Source organism: Toxotes jaculatrix, chromosome 12 (assembly GCF_017976425.1).
Source record: "Toxotes jaculatrix isolate fToxJac2 chromosome 12, fToxJac2.pri, whole genome shotgun sequence".
NCBI classification, from domain to species: domain Eukaryota; kingdom Metazoa; phylum Chordata; class Actinopteri; family Toxotidae; genus Toxotes; species Toxotes jaculatrix.
In genome coordinates, this window is record NC_054405.1 from 8,145,014 (window position 1) to 8,165,767 (window position 20,754).

A 20,754-nucleotide genomic window follows, 5' to 3' on the forward strand; every position below is an offset into this window, starting at 1 on the left:
GCTTTCGACTGCAATAGATTCCCACAATAAATTCAGGTTATTAATCAAGTTTTTTTTCCTCCACATAAACCAGCGAACGTGAGATAAGCGCATATGTATATGATCAAATGGATGAGGAAACACCATGTGCTTGATGAAGACCGTGAGGTGAAAGCTCCAGAATAAGCCAGTAAACTGATTTTGAGTTTATTTTATTTTCTTGAAAAACACGGGAATCAAGTGATTTTAATATTAACCGAAAATACCGATTCTATAAACTGACAGATTTATACTGTAGAAATATATACAATCAGATTGTTTAATTATATTAAAACAATTGGATTGTCTATGCAAATGAATGTAAATATGACCTATAAGACACATACAGATGTAGTCTATACTGGTCAACGTGAGCTAAAGATATTTATATATTTAAACATATACTAACAATGCATAGACGATGAAACACTATCTGGGATTTGAACTATCTTGCTCGTGTTTACTCTTTGGTTGTACTTTAACCACACACACTGGATGTGCCCGCTTTAACAATCGGCTTCTCCTGCTCTGCTAGCAGTCAGCTGATACATTCACCCCGAAGTACAGTTATGGCAGATATCAGTAAAACTGAGAGGGTTCAGCTGCACGCCCCAGGTCTGGAGGAGCTGCGTGGTGGTAAGGACTTCAGCTTTAATATACAGGCAAAGTGCTATGCAGAGGCATGCTTATCAAACAGGATGTTCATGAAGGGAGAGTAATGTAGACGTTTTTGCTGGGTGCAGTATTACAGACAGGACTGCAAGACAACTTTGCAGAAGTTCAGGTGAATGTTGTGGAGTGTCCAGATCTCACCAAAGAACCATTCCAGTTTCCTGCCAAAGGTAAGAGCCCACCATGCACATATTCATATTCATATAAAATCAGATCTCTCATGTGGGTTTGGTCCATTCATGCACAGTTTGACATATGCTTGAGGTGTATTTGAACTTACTTTGGAGACTGAGGAATGAAACACTTTTTTATCAAACAATATTGCATGTGTGGAACATTAGAGGCCTCACAGATTTGTGTCACAAAATGTTTTTCTTTTAATGTAACATCTGTCCTCATGCTGAAGGCTTGTGTGGAAGTCCTCGTATCACCGATGTTGGTGGTGTACCGTACCTGATTCCCTTGGTTCAAAAGGACAAGGTAGCCTTTTCTGCCACACAAAGGGCAGTGTATGAAAATACAGCATAATACAAAATGACCTGTAGTAAATGGAATTTTTATATTGCTCGCCTCCTCCTCCTCCTCCTCCTCCTCCTCTTTCTCTTCCTCTCAGGAATACAACATGAACTCTGTATCAAAAGAGGTGGAGCTACCTGGAGCTTTCATCCTCGGTGCAGCGGGTGCTCCTTCCAGGATTGTTGGAATGAATGCAGAGGTTGTTCACCTTTACCACTCATACTCAGTGTTTCATGCAGCTAAAAGCAACATGTTGGCATCAGTAAATCAGTGGATTTCCCTGCAGTAAAGCATCACTGTGTCATTGTAAACTTTGAGAACAGTTGTTGTGATGGACTACTCTCATCCACAGCTGATGCCTCTGGTCCTGACAGAGGCAGAGGGAAGGCCTGCAGTGAACAGCAGTTACTTCTCCTCCATCAATCCGGTTGATGGTCAGTGTTTGCAAGAAAAATACAGTGACAAATTCTCTGACTGCAACTTTGGACTGCTGGGCAATCTGTATGCTTGTGAAGGGAAGTCAGGAAAGGTAATCAGTCTTATCTGACAAAACAAGATCTGTAGCTTTTTGCCTCAGAGAATGAAAGATGCGATGTGTGTTGGAGTTCTTTTAAAAATGCATTGTCATTATTTACTTTGGTTTTTGGCCAATGATGAACTTCTCTGGTTATATATGAACTTCAGCACAATTATCTGCAAGTTAATAACCAAGTTGTTGTGCATGAACTTCAGCCCCATCACCACGTGTGCCCCAAACATTTGAAAGAATAAACATTAACAAAAACACAGTGACTCTACAGGCTGACTATTCCTTCCTCACCCGTGTGCCTCTCCAGGTCATAGAGGTGAGAGCTAAGAAGAGAACAGGAAGCCAAAGTCTTGTGACGGCCTTGAGGAAGACTCTCGAAGGTCACTATCCTGATAAAAGCCTGGCTCTAGGAGGTACCTTCATCATCCAGAAAGGGAAAGCTAAAATTCACATCATGGTAAATAATGGACAAGACATAGAACGCAGTACTGATAGTTACCAATGGTTACATGCGCTGATAAATGTTCTTGTGTTGGCTTATGGATAGCCAAGAGAGTTCTCAGTGTGCCCCCTCAACACCAACGATGAGGTCAACAACTGGCTCAAGCACTTTGAAGTCAGCGCTCCACTCATCTGCCAGTCAGTGCTCGTTTCCAGAGATCCTGTACGTAAAGTAAACACAGCAATGAGATGGATGAAACAAGATCTGTGTATGTCTTTTTTTTTCAGAACTGCATTTGCAAAGTAGGCTGTTCTGTAATGGTTCTGTTCATTTGTTTGCTGCGTGTTCAGGGTTTGGACCTTCGTGTGGAGCACACGCACTGCTTCAGCCACCACGGAGAAGGTGGCCACTACTACATAGACACCACACCTGACAGTGTGGAGTACCTGGGCTACTTCATGCCTGCAGAGTTTGTCTACCGCATCGACAGGCCCAAAGAGACCCATGGAGTTGGACGAGACTGAAACATTTAATGCATTTATAAATCATCAGAATGGCATCTCTTGCTAATCTAAATTTATCAAGCAGTATGTGATTTATATTAGTCTTTATGTAATATGATACCCCACAAATAACTTGAATTTTACATTGGAAATGATTAGTTATCATTACTTATGTGAATGTTTGCTCTTCAATCACATCTCTCAAAATTATTCTACTTTTCTTATAAACAAAATCACTACATTTCATGAAATAAAAACAACGTCAGAATTCTCTTAAGTGTTTTGGATCTTCTCGTCTGTTTGTTCACTGACTGCAGTGGTAAATATATTTAGAGGCAACATTTGTTACCTCTAAATATATAATAAATTTGGGACCTTGAAATACACAGTTGCCTGCCAACTCCACCGAAATTGTGCAAAGCAGAACAAACCAGACAGCTGCAAGAATGTTGTCAGTGTTTGCTCAGGCACAGAAAACAAGCATTTTAGTTTTTAAAGGCCTGATCCACAGATGTTCCACCTACACAGGTGTTTTCCTTGCTTGATTAAACCTCTTTTTAGGAAAGTGGAGGTGTGTACAAAATGTGCCAGATCCCCCTAATGTCTGTGTCACAGCTGTACTTCTTATACTAAGAAATCATAAGGTGAAAACAAATATTCAACAGAGGTCATGTTTGCACAACTGCAGGCCTCATTACAACATTTTTTACATTATAGAAAACAAAATGAAAACACAATGTCACATTTTGTCATTGTTATGATGAAAAGCATTCTGGCCTTTAGATTTAATGATCACTGTTGGTGAAATATTGTACATTTAAGCAAAGCATATACTTGCTTTACATTTTATATACACTCAGTTGTCAGTGTATTTAGTACACCTTGCTAAAGGTAAGTCTGTCTAATTCAACAGTCCTGCAACAAATCCTCCATGAAGATTGTAATGTTCAGTTTTTATTGAAATCATTAATTTGATTGGGGTAGACAAAATAATGGGGACACTTGCATTGCATTGCATGGCATTATAAAAATAATATATAAAATTATAAAATAATAAAGTAGAAAAAAGTATTTTATTTAGTCTACTTGTATTTGTAAGAATGGTCATGTTTATATATTCCACTCCATATATGCCAATATTCTAACAATATTAAATACATTTATTGTTGTGTATTGTTATCAAACTGTAGAAGCCACATTGCATTATGTCAAAATGACTAACACTTGTCCACCATGTTGTGTCCACTCGGACACAGCGCCCTCCTCTGACCAGAGCAGCTACCGCACCATTTCCCACAATGCTGCTGCCGCACTAGCCCGGAAGTAGGACGTTTATTGACAATATGGCCGTTGCACTGGGCTTGGATTTGGAGAAAACTGTAATTTGACAGCGCTCACCGGGTCTGCGTGAACAACCCGTTTCCACCCGAGGAGCGCGAGGAACAGATGCATTTGAATGAAGGGAGCCGCCAATGCACGGGACGGTGTCAGTGAGCTGAGGAAACGTCCAGACTGTGAAACCCGTCATGTCGTTTTTCAAGAGGAAAGGTGAGGAAGAAGCTCCCTCTGAAGGCTGCAACGTCAACGGCAGCTAGCAGCGCACACAGCCCGGCTGAGGAGAGAGCTCCCTGATAAGATAAAGCTAATGTGGTCGAGACTGCGGCCACAAGTAAATTAGCCAAGGACACGGAGGTGTCTGTGGGAGTGTGTTATTCTGCTGCCGCTGCTCAGTCCAGGGACACGGCTAGCTTAGCGGTGGCCTCTCTATCCTCCCTGTCTTATCCAAACGAATGTTAGCCCGGGCGGTAGTAAATCTACTAAACTGCCAGCAGTTTACAAATTACGTACATCACTGTGATTGTGTTTGCTTAAAATAATCTTTGTAACTGTTCAAAGCTCCTAATCAGCTCTATTAGCAGTGATAACCAGCACAACTGTCGGACCATTACTGTGGCTGCTAGCTAAGGTAGCTTAACCAGGACATTTTCATACAGCTCTAACCAGCAAGAAGTCTGAAAAAAGCTAATAAATGCCCCTTCGTGTCTGAATTAGAGTAGTTAGTTAACATTTATTAAATGTATGTAGTCCATACTTATAAACGTTAGCCAGCAAAGGATGTAGCTAACGTTACTAACAGTGGTCAGCATCATCCGGCGCTCAGTAGAAGGATCTGACTGTACTGAACCTGAGTTTGAGCAGTGTTAGTTAAAAACAACAACATGACCAGGCATTGTTAATTTTTCAGGCTCAGTCTTCACAGTTTAGGCTGACAAATAAATGAATGGTCACAGCATGATATAAAACGTCTGGGCTGTTGCATTAGACTGCATACATTTCAGCTAGTAAAACTGGCAAAGGAGTGTATATAAATAAGAAGCATCCTAATTAGCCTACAAGAGGTTTCTAACACCTAGTATATCTGATTGCTTTGATATAAATTAAACAAATGTGGTAGGACAGAATCAAGAGGCAGTGATTGTGAAATGGTTTCCAGTTGAAGTCTTCTTGAGTTTTTGCAGGAAATAATACTACACTTGTGCATTTTGAGGAGTAACATGGTCAAAGCAGCTGACACAGCAGGGCTGTAAAATGAGGAAATGTTAGAGAGAGTTCTGGTATAATGCTCTGAACCTGGATGGCACACAGGACAGAGTGAAAGAGAGAGTGTACTTTGATATGCATATGGTTTTCTGGTCATACATGCAAAATATTGTTTGTTTTATAACATCTTAACATCCTTTGCAGCTATCTACCTGATGAATATTTATTAAAAAAAAAGGCATCTGCTTGTGTTTGTACAGTTGTCATTTCAGTTCAGTAAATAAGAGGATGTTGGAGCTAAGACAGTTTTAAAATCACAGCTCTTTTGTGTGACTGACAGCCTGCCATTGCCAGCCAACTCTGACTCTTGGCTGACACATGTATTCACAAACAGCTCTGTCCAAAATGTCTCGCTGAACTCGCTGAGCATCATTTGACCAGGCTTCTCAGTCTACTTCGCAATGCCAGTGCTTGAAATTGATACGTCCTAATCTGAAGATATGAATGGTGAGTCACTCTGATGAGTGCTTGTCACCAGCCACAGAGCTTAGGAGTGGCATCATGTATTTGTAGCGTTGAATAGCATCAGGGCACATAATTTTAGCTCCTCCACTAAGTAATGATACCATTTACATGTACTCATTGGCAATCAGCACGTCTCAGAGGGCTTCAGGTGTTAGCTGTCTGACACTCAGTCTCACTCGGCTTGAGGAAAGTCTATCTTTAAGATGCTGGGACCCACAAAAGCTAATAGACCAAGGTCCCAAATATTAAGAAGTACTCAGTACCGACATCCGTTATGAAAAGCCTCTCAGTTCTTCTTACTATAATTATTGAGCAGGGCTGCTTCCTTTTTTACTTTCATTGTTGCTTTTCTAGTACATCAGTTTCTATGTCACTATGCCATTATGCAACTAGATAGTTCGTTCTAGTCTTTCCAGTGACACCACACCAGCCCCTTTACTTTACCCCTCAGTCAGTCTCATCTGTTTTCCTTTGCTTGCTTTTCTCGCCCTGTATTGTGAATCAAAATGCTGTGTGCTTCTCCAGTTACAACCCCGCTCTCAATCTCCCCCCCCCCCCCCCCCCCCCTACAGCCAAAAGCAAAGAACCAGAGCGAGTGACAGATGCTAAAGTCAATAGAGGTGAGTTCATAATTACTTCTGTGAGGTTGTGAAAGTGTCACACATTGTTGTTGAACTGATGCTTTGTTTCAAGGACTAATGATGTGACATTACAGGGGTGTTTAATATCAGATATTGTAATTGTTATCAGTGCATTTGCTGATCTTTGGCCTCTTTGAGATGTGTTTGAATCTGTGTGTGTGCGTAGAACTGAGATTAGCCTGTTTAAGGAAGGGAAATAGCTGTTTGTCTAAGATGGCTCTTACTATGTTTAATCAGTGCTGGTTATACTGTCACAAGGACTAAAATTGTGACCTGTAGCTATTAAGTGAAACACATGCAGCTCACAGTCAAACAAACACAGAGCAGTCCGTTGTCTCAAACATCTTACACACCCTGAGGCCTCTGCACACTAACTGTAAGCTCTTTCACAAAGCTGTCACTAAACAGACCTTTTCATGAAGTCACACTGATGTTATACATTCAGGACACTCAGAGCTTTAATTTCATTGTACTCTTTTTTTTTTATCTCCTCCATCCTCCACTCCCAGCTCCAGTCAGCCCTCACTCTCCATCATTAGGACTGAGAAACCACCATGCCATCCAGGAGGCTGCGGGGCCCAGCCATGTGGCCATCAACGCCATCTCTGCCAATATGGACTCCTTCGCCCGCGGTCGCACCGCCATCCTCAAGAAACAGCCAAGCCACATGGAGGCTGCACACTTTGGCGACCTTGGTACAGAGATTGCATTAATTTGTTTTAGTGATAACATATAAAAGACCAACCAAACTTCAACCAATGTAGGTCTGTTTTTTTTCTGTTTTTGGTGCTTATGGTTAACATTAAGTATGTATGTAAGAATGCAGTATTAGCTTAGATTAATTTGTTTGAGGTGAGTCTGATCTGTCGACCAGTGTGTGAGTGGTGGCAGATTATAGTCTTGTGTTATGAATTTTGGCACAGTGGGTTAACATGCTGTTCCGTTTACATTTATGATCACCTTAAATCTACAGTTATTTGGCTTTGATTTGGTTTAACAAAAATTGGCAGCAAATGCAAATATAATTATTGGTTAATCTGCCAAAAGTTTGCATCATAAGTTCCTATTTAACCATATGGGACTAATTAGTTTTCTTGTAGTAAAGGTCTGTAGCCACAGTGTGCCTGGGCGTGACTCTTGCATCACTTAAATGGCTTAAACAGCCAACCATCTTGTGCAAGTGGCAAACACACCTCCATTAATCCCGTGTGAGACACTCACATAACTTCGTGCATCAGTTTTGATGAGCACCCAGACATTCCACAGCCTGCCAGGATGAAGTTCACCTTACAGTCTACTAATGTGGTCACATGGTAACGAATCAACAGCTCCTCCTTTTTTATCAGAGGGGACTCTAAAAATAGATTGTGTGCGTGAAAGCTGGATGCCGTGAAACGTAGTGTGGCTGAAACGGTGAATGACAATAGTGACAGGAACTGTACGAACAAGTTGTCCAGAGAATAGCTGGGTTGAGTCAGACAGGAGGTGGAGGAACCTGTGCTGCAGCCCGGACAACAAAATCTGACTGAAGCACAGCAGGCGCCAGCGATATCTGGGATTTGGTTTTAACACAAGGAAGAGAAAGGAAGGAAATGAGAGAGGAGGATTCAAAGTAGGGGGGGGGGGGGTTATTTACAATGCCAGCTTGCAGGCTGCTGTAGCAGTTTAACATAGAACTGTGACTGAAAGCTATAATGGATTAGCTGTAGGTCTTTACAGGTCAGTGTGAAAGTTGTTAACCAGAATGATCATATGATTTCCCTGGATTATTATGATCGCACTTCACGTTGCACTGGTTGTTTTGATTGTAACAGCTTTCAGTATTAAGGTGGCCCTGACTGTATGATCTCAGGGAATGTGAAGAGGCTGATTGATAAGCACCTCAGCAGGTGTGGCCCTTCTGGAACCACTGTCTTGTTTTCAAAGCACAAACACCGGACACCACAAAGCCTGAGCCCACGCTTCAGTCTAACCACAGCTGATGTGCTCTGATTCATAATCCAGCGAAGGCCGGGTGTGTAATCAGTGAGCGTACTCCCTTGCTTATTTTGTTTTCTTGGAGTGTGTGCGCGTGTTTGTTCTTGCAGTCCCCCAGGATGTGCGACGTTGTAAAGTCAAATAACGTGGCATCCATACGGGAGTCAGATTTTTTAAAATTTAATTTCACTGTTCAGATGAAGCTGGAGTTTGGAGAGTGTCAGAGGTTGATGTGAGCGCCACAGTCCGTGCTGACCACTTCATACTTGAATGACAGGATGGACAGGACGCATAGATGCTGTTGACGTGTGATTCCGAAAAGTTTGTCTGAGTTAAATCATCTGTGAAATTGCATAGTCTAAGGCCACCTTTAGACAGACGGAGAGCTTGAAATTCACAAGGCTTCAAAACAAAGATGCAGGAGTTTGAATTCAGCTCACGTCAGCCATCAGCCTGGACCACATTTTCAGTTGAAATGGAGAAGCTGAACTCAGAAAATCCCCTTTTTGCTTTTCATTTCTTGTCCCAGCTCCAATCAATATACTGCACATTTTATCTTCCACTGAGTCTGAAAGCTGAAAGTTGTAAATAATAGAAAGTGTAGTGCTCCGTGTGTTTTAAAGTTATAGTTCAGTGTCTATTGTGCACTTAAAGGCAGTTTAAATCTTATTGTCTTGGGAACAGCAGGAACCGAGTGTCAGTAACAATTTTAGATCCGCTTTTGGACCTTGGAAAAAAAAAAATGAAGTATACAAAACACTAGGTTTGAAGTTTTTCCTCACAGCTTTCTTTTTATAATTAATGAATTCTTATAAGTTAATTAATTTGAATTATGTAAAATTGCATTACACTGATGGCATTTGGTTTGTAAAGCAACATAGAATTAATGCAACATTCAGAAATGTTTACACTGCTTTCCCTTTAAAATGTATATGCTGTTGGCACTGTTCTATTTTGATTGAGGACTTTTACTAGAATGCAAATCATATGGAGCCAAAATAAAAAGTTCATCTGCTGAGTTGATTGCTCATTACATTTTGTATGTTCCAGGTCATTCCAGTGTGAACTATCAGCCCCAGGAGACCCGCTCACGGCTATCGAAGACGGTGGACCAGGTCCTCCGGGACAATGTGGCGATGCCCCACTACATGCATTTCATGGAACTGCAGGGTGCCGACCACCTGGTCCGGTTCTGGTTGGAGGCAGAGAGTTTCCGCTCCACCAGCTGGTCACGAGTCAGAGCACACAGTCTGAATTCTGTCAAACACAGCTCCTTGGCTGAGCCCGTCCCTGCCTCCCCAGATGGCTCAGAGCTCCCAAAGACAGCCCCACACACACACAATGCCCTCACCCGGGAAAGTAGCAATGAAGGTCCCATAGCGCCGCCAGAGCGGCGGGACTCCTCCAGCACAGAGGCTGGCCTGAGACCGGGCACCCCTCGAGCAGAGACCCCCAGCAAGCAGGCACCGTCCAGGACAGGGACTCCCTACAAGACACAGTCAAACAGCACCCTGCGAGACCTCTCTGACAAACTCATGAAAAGTGAGTCAGCTTTAAACAACACTCTTTTTTTAAAACATTTGACCAACTGTTTTACCTAATCAATGAATGGCCTAAATGCAGTAATTAACACGTCTTCTTATCTGATATATAGCAAAATTCTTATGAAATGCAGCTTTCTGTTGATTAACTGTTTTAATGTTTGAAAGTCTGAATAGCTTTATTCAGAGTGTGTTTCCATTAACATGTTTTTTGAGCAGTTTCAATTTGTGCATAGAAAAACTTAGTGGATATGTTGGAAATTTGATTTAGTTTATTGATAAATCAGCCGTGGGAGCTCTTCTTCTGCAGTGGTTTAATCACTTGTCTGGAGAATCAATGCCAGCAAGTGTTCAGTCTCCTATAATATTTGCATGACAATAGATGGAAATTCACTTTTTTGCCATTTTGACTGACTATTTTTTGGAAGTTTGGATAAAACACGTGCTGCATTTGGAAGGAAACTGGGGGTGGTGGGGAGAAACTTCTTTTGGCTTTGTTTTTTTTTTCTCTTTTAAGTTTATGCTCCTCACTTCCTTTGCACCAAAAATATCTCTCACCAGGGACCTGAAGTTTTTTTTGGTTAAATAAAGTGGCACAGACAGAGACGCCACAGTCTGATGCCACAGAATCTTTGTTACAACCCAACTTTGTGATTCACAGCTGTCTTTTGCAGGAACTTAAACTGTCCTTCCATACAAAACACAAGCAGGGAGTTTCATACTAAAATAACAACCTGGTTTTCCTCTCTCAGTCTGCCGAAGCCTGTGAAGAAATGTGAACCTGTCCTTTAAAATATCTTTTCACGTATCTATCTTGTAGCATCACTGGATGATCATCTCTTTGCCTCTGTGTGTTTCAGGTATAGAGAAAGATGCAGTTACCATCTTCACAAAGTACATTTCTCCAGACGCTGTGAGGCCTATCCCCATCACAGAACAGATCAGAAATGACATAGTTGGTAAGATACAGAAGCTGCCAGTAGGAATTTACTGTATTTAAAAAAAAAAAAATCAAACTCTTGGCCACCCATTTTAAACAGTATCCTGCTGTGCAGTAATATTTCTGTCCTTCCTCCGTGTAGCTAAGATATGCGGAGAGGATGGCATGGTGGACCCAAACTGCTTTGTTATTGCACAGGCCGTAGTCTTCACCATCTTGGAGCAACAGTGAGTTTCTGTCTATTCATTTTCTAAAAGAGTTAATACTCACACAGCGAGGTTTCCCCATCGCCGTGGTTTGACATTAAGATTAAAGCGTAACAGGTGCTCTTTTTGTCTTTTTACCACCTTGACATCCATAGTAGCAGCTGTATTCATCTTCCACTTGCCCTTTCGTTTGCAGGCACTTTAGTGAATTCCTGCGGAGCCATCACTTCTGTAAATACCAGATTGAAGTGTTGACTAGTGGCTCTGTGTTCCTGGCTGACATCTTGTTCTGTGAGTCAGCTCTCTTCTACTTCTCTGAGGTGAGTGGGCTCAGTGGTTCTCAAAACATTATTTATTTGTGATGGCTCATCACAAATATGTTTCCACACTGATTCTATTCAACTGTCCTCTCTCTCTCTCTCTCTGCAACCACAGAACAGGTTCTGTTAGCTCTGTTTATCTTCTTCCAGAGCTCAATTCTATTGTCACAGCTGTGAGAACACACTAAACAAAGTATTGATGTAATACAGAAGTGATAATTAACACTATGTCCAGCCCTCCATACACAAAGAGAGTCAAAGTTCTGTCCTCATTCCCTGCAGTACATGGAAAAGGAGGAGGCGATGAATGTACTGCAGTTCTGGCTGGCGGCAGACAACTTCCAGAACCAGCTAGCAGCTAAAAAGGGCCAGTATGATGGTCAGGAGGCTCAGAACGATGCCATGATCCTCTACGACAAGTAGGTGTTGTGTCTGCTGCTTTGCCATCCTGTCATGCTTCAACACACCCAGTTAGTTTTGTTATGAGGGTGTGTTTTACTTGGTACTTGGAAGTTGCCACCGTATTTAAATCATGATGTGTGTTTAGACTCAGAATAGAGTCTCTCAGAGAGAGAATTTAAAAGTCTGATTCGGCTTTTCCTTTATCAGATGTGATTTTTTTTTGAATTACTGGTGTTTAAATGGTTTTGCTTTATTCTGCCTTTGTAAAACGGTGGTTCCTCTCCCTTTCACTGGGCCCTGCTCCTCAGCCTTTCTAGAATTTTTTTTTTTTGTGTGTTAAATCTTTAATTTCGTTTCAGTATTCAGTATTTTCGTTTCATAAATTTACCAGTCAGGTTACACACATAATGGCAATAAATTAACCTGCTCCTGAGCAAGTTAACTTTCCATAATAAATACATAACGTTGATTGTAGCTGCATTTAATTTGTGATAAGATTTATTTCTGATTCCTCAGTGTTGATGCTTTTACTCTTTTACTCTTATTCCATCACTGCAGCTCAGAATGTCACGAGGTGATAATTGGAAACAGAAACTATATCTTCTGTTGTCTTTTATGAGGAAAAAAATAGTCCACACACTTCTAATTAACTCCCATGATTTTAAATGCAGCATTTGGTCAGATAGACCTCATCAGATTTCTTTTTCAGCTCTCCTGTCTCTGCTTTGGCAGCAGAAACACTCTTGCTCTTCTTTTAACTTTACAATGTACATCACACATTCATAATAGTTTGTTCATCACACACACAAAAAACTTTTTAAAAAAATCACTTAATACTAAACACAGATAGAATAATCCCCACACTTATTTATATCCTTAGCCTTACTTGAATACTTTGACATTATTTCTACAGCTTTTTTATTTATTTGCATCTTTATTTTTATCTGTATTTTAGGTCAAATAGAATGGTTTGACATGGGAACACATACAGAAAAAGATGTTAACATGTTTCACGTATCGGTCATATCGAAATCAAACAAACCAGTTTCTCCAGACAGTTTGCTTCACTGATTTCTGCTGATTGAAGTTATCTTTCTTGCAATCCCTGGGGGTTCATGTTTGTTTCATCAATAGTTTTGTTAATAAATGCCACTCACACTCCAGTGCCACACAGCATCCTCTGTCCTTTATATGGACAGCCTGATTTTAAGATACACATTCTTCAGTAAATTTCTTCCATATTATATTACATTTTGGGCAGTGATTAAGATCTTAATACAGATGCCCTCTGAATTGACTTGTTAATTGCTCTCATTCCTCTCCAGGTATTTCTCACTCCAAGCTACTAACCCTCTGGGCTTCGGCGACTCTGTGCGGATGGAGATAGAGTCGAATATCTGCCGAGAGGGAGGGCCTCTCCCTGACTGTTTCACCACTCCGCTCAGACAGGCCTGGACAACCATGGAGAAGGTCAGATTCTCTGATAGCCAGCCACCAGAGGCTCTTTAAAAGTTATTATGGGACTTTTTTTGTGCTCTTTTATGATATGAGGACATAGGGAATGTCCAGCTGTGTAAAATAAAGCACCACAGAACATACAAGTATGGAGCGCTCAATTCAGTTACACTGCCCTTTAAAACATTTAACCATAAATGTTTTTAAAATGATCTGCTTGAACTGTTTTCTTGAGTTTTTATAGGATCCTCCTAAAGGTTTTGTGTTGTAAGTCACTGACAAATTGTCCCATTACGCCACTGACACATGCACCCGCCTTATGTTAATGACATAAAGCTCAACACTGTTGTTAGCACGTAAAGGTCAGTAACAAACCTTTGTAACTTTGTGCCCTGAAATATTTCAGGCAGCTCATTATTTTCTAACCGAGTTCACCCCTGCTTTGCATTTGTTCAGGTCTACATGCCAGGCTTCCTGTCCAGCAACCTTTACTACAAATACCTGAGTGACCTCATCAACTCGGTGCGGGCGGATGAATTTGTGAATGTCAGCACTCCAGGTCAGAGCGGGCCCGCGGACAACGACCGGCCAAGTTCAAATGCCAGCGAGGGCTCTCACACTCAGGTGACCCCCAGCATTAACCCACATCTTCAGCCCCTGTGGGCATGTTCCCCTGTCTGCTGACATTCAGACCCGTTCCTGCTCGTTACACGAATAATGAAGATATTTTTGTTAATGCCAAAGGGTCGCGATCATTCCTGTCATTTAGTTGTCTTCATGAAACAAAGAAAGAAACTGTTACCTGTAATGTTGCTAAACATTCAGTTCATGGTGTCCTCACTACAGCAAGGTGCCAAAAAGGCAGTGATCAAGATCCTGAAAAACTTCGATGAGGCGATCACCGTGGACGTCGCCAGCCTGGACCCTGAGTCCTTGTACCAGCGGCCATACGCTGGGTGAGTTCTGTGTGTCCTGTCACGTTCCTTTGCTGTCAAATGGTTGAATACAAATGATTAGAATAATAGAGATCATGCCAATCCCCCAGTAAAATGCTGCACACAGATGTTTTCTCGTGATTTGGGCTCATTTTGTAGTGAAATGAATGAGAATCAGTGGCAGCCTGAAAGGTCAGAAATCTGAAGCATCTGGTCTGCTTTTAAAAGCTGGTCATCTGTAAAGAGAAAACATCATGTGGTTTGTAGCTGATTGGTTAAAACATTAAAAACCACCAGTCTGATTTGAAGCTAAATCTGTATTTCAAAATACACCTAAAATGCACTTTTCACCGATTCTCTCAAGTTTCCTGGTTGTCTTTTACTTTTATGTTTCTCTCCTTTTATGTTCCTTAGATTGCACACTCTGCCGTTTGGAGTCAGTGCTGGAGTCTGTTTAGTTTTTATTGACTCATTCATAAAGTGTTTTATGAAGGTGCTCTGAAAAATCCTGTGCAAAAATAATTCAAAAGAATCTCAGTGAAAGACAGAGCTGATGTCTCTTTTTTTTTTTTTTGACCCTCCATTAAAAGTACAGTTACTGAATGGATACACACTGTGAGCGGTGTTTGAATGCTGGGTGTGTGCCTGAGGCTCAGTTTTGTCCCATTTGCTCTGTCTGCTGTCTTCATCCGTCTCCTCTCCTGTGTCTGCTCAGAAAGATGACGTTCGGGAAGGTGAATGAGCTGGGCCAGTTTATCAGGGAGGCAGAGCCAGAACCGGATGTGAAGAAATCCAAAGGCATGATACACTCAGACTTCTCTCTCTCTCTCTCTCTCTCTCTCTCTCTCTCTCTCTCTCTCTCTCTCTCTCTCTCTCTCTCTCTCTTCTACCTCCATCTGTCTCATTATTCTCTTTGTATTTTTGCCCTCACTGTCATATTTTATCTCCTTCCTTCTTGCAGTGAGAAACGTCTGCTCTGTGCCCATGAATATAAACCTCTTCTAGTGGCTGCTTCCATTCTCCTTACAGCTGATAGTTTCCTGAAATATTTAAGAACATTTTGGTCGAGAGTACTAGAATGGAGTGCCAGACATTTGGGCTGTGGAATAACAAGTCAAAACGTTGGCTCTTATTTAAAATGGTTAACTGCCTACTGATAAAATATTATTCACATCTCAATAGCAGAGTCTAACAAAGCACTGAATACCTATATATGTCAGGATTAACTCACCTTGATTTAATTTTTAGGACTCTTTCCCAGACTAAGTCATGTTAGCTTGTAACAATTCATTTGTTCAGTTAAAGGAAGAAATGACACTAAAATGTTTTATTTCTTTTTACTGATGTTTGTCTCACTCCGTCTTCTCCTGTCCTCTCATTCAGGCTCTATGTTTTCTCAAGCCATGAAGAAATGGGTCCAAGGCAACTCAGATGAGGTGAGGCAGCACAGTGTTAAATAATCATGAATGAGCCAGTGGTTTGAGGTGCATATCAGTGCTCACAGCGGCATGTATTCAGATTCACTTTGTGACGTCACTCTGTGACACGATTGATTAAAGCATGCAAATACAAGTCTGCAGTGAATTAAAGTTATCAATTGTGCTCTGACTGGAGGCGCAGGAGGAGATGGCGTGGCAAATCGCCAAGATGATTGTCAACGACGTTGTCCACCAGTCACATCATGACAGCCCGGGCAAGGCCACCAAGGTACGGAGCCTCTCTCAGTATTCAGGTTCCTGTGCGGTGATGTGTGGAATGACTGCAGTTCTTCTCCAAGTGTTTTCTTTTGTCTGTCTGCAGCTATGACCCCACCGAGGAACCAAAGGACCGCCGCTCCCTGCAGACGCCGGCCAAGCCGGCGACAAACCGTGCACAGGGTTCACCCTGCTATGAACTGCATTACTCTCAGAACGAACAAGGCTTTTTATCATATCACCACCCCAACCACCGTGTGCGTGTGTGTGTGTGTGTGCGTGGCTGTGAGCTTGGGTGACTGATTGTTCACGCATGGGCTAATGCAAAACTTGAAGTACATCATTGTTCCAATCTTCCAGCTCCATAACACTATAAAGGTACACGTGTAGTCGGCAAAAGTAAAGCAAAGCAAGGTGCTTGCGTCAGACTGGAAGAAGTCGCTCCTGAGGAAGGAAACATTCGCCATGACGCTAGAAGAAAAGTGGCATAAAGAAGCAGCATCTCAGTCAGGACTGTCACCGTGTTGCTGTAGCCATAGTGTTTGTACAACGTCTTATCTCGGACCTATGGAGGACGTGACAAAGACTGAATTACCCACACTCCTTCATGACACACCTTCCCACACCTTTTATAACCATTCCTTGTTTTTAGATGACATTCTCTTTTAAGGGTCAGCTACGTAAGGATGAAGCAGATGAAAATCGTCGGTTTGGATCGTTGTACAGTTTTTGCATACGGTTCCCTGAGCCTGCCTGGAGTAGTTCTGTCTGCTGCTCCCCCATGTGAGCTGTCCCACCTTGGTTGTTAACTGTACGTACTGTAGAACGTCTGGAAATGTGACAATGAGACAGAGGAGGTTCTGATTCAGTTGTTGGACTGGGTCGACTTCCTGTGTGAACTTCCTGGCACCTTCAGAGTGTAGAAGATGAAATACTCCCTAATGAATTCAAATGCTCCAGTTGTGTCCAAACTCCATATATATATATATATATATATAAATATATATATGGAAATCTACATGAGACATGTAGATTTCTGGTTTACCCCATATATTAATGTTAGTCCTTTTTTATGGTGATGGCTTTTTTTTTATGCATCACTGAAACAAATGTACAGTTATAACCAGACTGTTCAACTGGAAAGTGTGCTCAGTGAATTAATTTTTTTTCTTTTCTTTTGAGCCTTACCAAGATGTGGAAAAGAACCAGAAAAGAGTCTTGGTACTATGTACCACTAATGTTTTCTGACATGTATGTGTACTTAATCTATAATATATTTAAATTGTGTTCGATTTAAATACAAATATTATGAAATGTTTTGTCTGTCCTCATTTGTTGTTGACTTTTTTCAGTTGGTAGATTATTGTGGTCTCAGGGCCAGTGCATGCTGTGGGTATTTTATTCTGATAGAGAAAATGTATGATGTTTGGTAGATTAATTTAAATTTAAAAATCATTCTCAGAGCAGTACTGTAATGAAAATGTGAGGAAAGTGAGGAGCCCAGGGACAACAGCTGTAGGGTGGACTGTTATCACCTTTGACCATGGGGGGGCAATGTTGGCTGTATTGCTATGTTAGGGTAAAACAGATAAAGGACACTGACGACACACAGTATATTATTTAGTGTATTATTTCTGACATAAGAAGGAATATTTCTGCTTTTTCTATCAGTAAGGCCACTCAGGCCTAACTCATAGCAGGTCTACAGATTCACAAAGGGCTTAGAGGTCACCTTTGGTACAGTATCGATCTATGAAGCATTTAAAGTGTTGAATTCATTCTTCAGTCTCACTGTAGAAGTCTCCTCTCGGTGTTTAAGTGTGACCACAGTAATGCTGGTTAATATCTGCTTCATACTCATTCTGCATTTCTCAAAACAGCTGGAGCTGAATGATAGTTAATTTGATGCAGCTGTGTGTATTTTAAAGATACAGGTAGCCCACTCCTAAAGCTAATTACTGTTTGATATTTGGCACAGTCATTAAGTTAATGCCAACATGTGGTTTCACAGCATAACTCTACGTCATGCTTCAAGTTCCTCGAGTTTATTATGGTTTCCTGCCTGACGTTACCTCCGCGTGCTGAGGCAACGCCCACCTCAACACAAACCAGAACTCTGATTGGCTGAGATGCAGTTAACCTCTATTAGCGTGCAACAATTAACAAACAAATGATCACTTTGTACGTTTCCATACTCAGAAATACTCCGTTTTGCGAAAAATAACATTTCATTGAGATTAAAAAGGTTAACATTATATTAATCTCATATACGGTTTTATTACAAAGGTGTGTTTCGTTGTCTTTAGAAAATCTGGAGCACATAACGTGCATTAACAAAGTGCAAGATGCAGCTGGACAGGTACCTGCGGTCAGACGTATGCTCTGTCAAGTGAAAAAGAGACAAGGTGTAAAACACCGGAAGAGTGCGTTTTTGTCTTCAGAATAAAAGTAGTGTCAAACGAGGGGTCAACGTATCTCCTGTCACGTGTTTTCCGGCCAATGAATTGTATCTAGTGAGCCTAATTTTACTTTGAAAACCACACCCGGAAGTCCTCTTTTTCATCTTTGTGAACTTGACGTTGTGCAGACGCGCTCTCCCTGAAAGGCAACGTGCGCCGCTGTCCGTGTCGAGGCAGCGCGAGTGCCTTGAGGGAAGCGGAGGAGAGCGCCGGATCCAGGACCTGAGTGTGTGTGTGTGTCTGTGAGTGTGTGTGTGTCTCTAAATTAAAGTGCTCGTCCAGCTGCGTTGCTGTGACAGCTGCGCACCCAGTTTTGGGTGTGACAAACATCTTGTGAGTCAGGTTTGGGCATTTTTCCAGCCTGAGTGGATGCCGCGGATGACTTGACTTTACTGAATCGCCATCACTCCTCTTGCTGATGTGTTCTGGATGTTTTCTTAGCGGTTTGTTTTTCCGGACCAGATGTTCTGGGGGCACACGCACTCACACGGCTGCCGCTGCGGGTGTCCAGTGATGATTTTGTGCAGATGTAGCGCTGGTCATAGGCTGAAGTTGAAGTCTTGCTCCTGAAGGCGTGAGCTCCAAATGCATTCGCTCCTGGGCCGGGAAAAGAAAGAAGAAGAAGTCGGGTTCGGGATCGATCTGGGTCTGTCTCCGGGCTTTTTGCCCCACGCTGCCACCATGTTCAGCTGTGTGGGCTGCTTTTGGGTGCTCCTCTCCTCCGCTCTGGTCGCCGTCTGCAGTTTCAGTTTCATATCTCCTGCCTGGATTGTTAAGGACCAGCTGAGGAACAGCCACCACCAACACCAGCAACAGCAGCACCACCACCACCACCACCACAACAGCAAGGACTCTGTGAGCTTCGGCTTGCTGTGGCACTGCTCGGAGTCTCTGGATCACATGTACCGATGCTACACCTTCGGGGGACTGGGCAAATTTGCGGAGATCCCCTCCAGCTCCTGGCAGGTAGTTCACCTTTACACACTCATGTCTGTCACATGTGGATGGAGGCGAGCATGTGGCCCGTCAAGTGGGCTGGGCACTGCATAGTGTATGGTGTCAGGGGATCCAGGATAGAAGGGGGTAACTGGGCAACAAACATTTAGCAGCACAAATGAATAAATCAGAGCAAATCATCCAACCTAAGTAAAAAAAAGATTACACCTGATTCAAGAAAATGACACATTATTTGAGACATTTTATCAAACAAGTTGCCCTGCACTGATAACAGTTCCTTTGCATCTTAATTTTTAACTTGAAAGTAGCTCAGATGACTTGTTGCAAAAGAAATTCCACATCTCCTCATCCTTCAGCTGTTATTCAGTGCTCAGCATCCTCAGCGGTTCACTGAAAGTCTTGTGGCACACGACAAAAGCTGGGGTGAGTCAGTTCAGGGTGAACTGACACCACATGATGCAGCTCTGTAGTACATACACACACACACACGCTGCTCACGCCATATGTGTAATGCTACGAAACCTCTGTGGCTCTGAGGCTCCTCCTCAGTCAGTGTTCGTGAAAACACAGCTGGGATGATGCAGAGCATTTCAGTCAGAAGATATGATTCATTGATCTGGGGGGCGCATCATACAGAGCAGCATCTGCAGCACAGCACGTCAGACACACATCAAAGCTGTGAGAGTGGCACCGGGTTGGCAGGCTGCTCCCCGATCAGGGGGTCCCTACTAGCAGGAATTTCAATTTTGTCTCTGTTCATCAAATCGGAAACGGTTAGCGAATGTGAGAGCGGCTGTTTTTCGGACCACGCTGCATTCTCCCCACCTATGGAGGAAACAGCTGTGCAATTATATCCAACAGCAGCAGTCATCCTCACAAATGGGTTTGAGGGTGAACAGTTGATCACATCAGCACTGGTGGGGCCAAAATGATTGGATTCAAGGGCCTTGACTTTAGAAAAAGTTTGGAAATGACTTCTTTGTTATCAAATCAGTTGTTTCTGAGAACTGGGAGACTGTTAAATAGTCTTTAAGCTTGTTAGAGTAAAAACAATTGGCCTTGTTAGAAGTCGTGGATCTGGGACGCTCACTATTCATGTTGTGGGATAATTTAATTCCTTATTTCAGGCAGGCTGTTTGGGCCCCCCAGCCTCGCAACCCCCCTACAAAAATCTTTTCTTTAAAAAAAAAAAGAAAAAAAGAAAAATCCTGCTACAGTATACTCGCAGCCACCTCTGGAGTTATGATTTATGTATGAAGGGAAATTAGCATTTGAAAGGGAGATATTAATAAGTGGCTGCTTGGTTGTGTGATTGTAGAGCTAGTATCTGCAAAGAGGGGAGGGTGCAACCCCTGGGTTTGTTTTCACAGCGAAACACAGGTGCTGAAACCGCAGAGACACACACAGAGCAGTGGGCAAACACACAACCGGCTGAGATCTGTGTTGTGTTTCGTCTCACTCGTACTCAGACATGAACTTCT

The 20,754-nt window shown here is 42.2% G+C and overlaps 3 protein-coding genes across 5 annotated transcripts in view; all 3 read left to right on the forward strand.

Moving 5' to 3' along the window:
* The first annotated feature begins 515 nt into the window (after positions 1-515).
* On the forward strand, positions 516-2,946 carry c12h11orf54 (chromosome 12 C11orf54 homolog). 2 transcript variants are annotated; one of them, XM_041051585.1, is made up of 8 exons: positions 516-654; positions 762-860; positions 1,097-1,170; positions 1,304-1,405; positions 1,559-1,735; positions 2,043-2,192; positions 2,283-2,445; positions 2,528-2,946. In XM_041051585.1, the coding sequence occupies exons 1-8, from the start codon at positions 588-590 to the stop codon at positions 2,608-2,610; spliced, it is 915 nt and encodes a 304-aa protein (XP_040907519.1). In that variant the 5' UTR covers positions 516-587; the 3' UTR covers positions 2,611-2,946. The 2 variants fall into 2 exon arrangements, with proteins under 2 accessions (XP_040907519.1, XP_040907518.1); XM_041051584.1 differs by having other exon boundaries at positions 2,283-2,399.
* A 1,063-nt stretch (positions 2,947-4,009) lies between these two features.
* akap10 (A kinase (PRKA) anchor protein 10) lies at positions 4,010-17,177 on the forward strand. 2 transcript variants are annotated; one of them, XM_041052300.1, is made up of 15 exons: positions 4,010-4,228; positions 6,319-6,366; positions 6,897-7,082; positions 9,415-9,906; positions 10,766-10,864; positions 10,988-11,072; positions 11,248-11,371; positions 11,654-11,790; positions 13,099-13,243; positions 13,685-13,852; positions 14,075-14,184; positions 14,879-14,961; positions 15,547-15,599; positions 15,784-15,870; positions 15,964-17,177. In XM_041052300.1, exons 1-15 carry the CDS (start codon positions 4,207-4,209, stop codon positions 15,967-15,969), a joined length of 1,845 nt encoding a protein of 614 aa, XP_040908234.1. In that variant the 5' UTR covers positions 4,010-4,206; the 3' UTR covers positions 15,970-17,177. The 2 variants fall into 2 exon arrangements, with proteins under 2 accessions (XP_040908234.1, XP_040908233.1); XM_041052299.1 differs by having other exon boundaries at positions 15,778-15,870; positions 15,964-17,176.
* A 1,724-nt stretch (positions 17,178-18,901) lies between these two features.
* Positions 18,902-20,754, forward strand: part of LOC121190850 (transmembrane protein 211) — a 91,635-nt gene continuing 89,782 nt past the window's right edge. The window contains exon 1 of the mRNA XM_041051869.1: positions 18,902-19,282. Within this exon, the coding sequence (XP_040907803.1) occupies positions 18,902-19,282 (381 nt within the window). The remainder of the gene's footprint in view (positions 19,283-20,754) is intronic.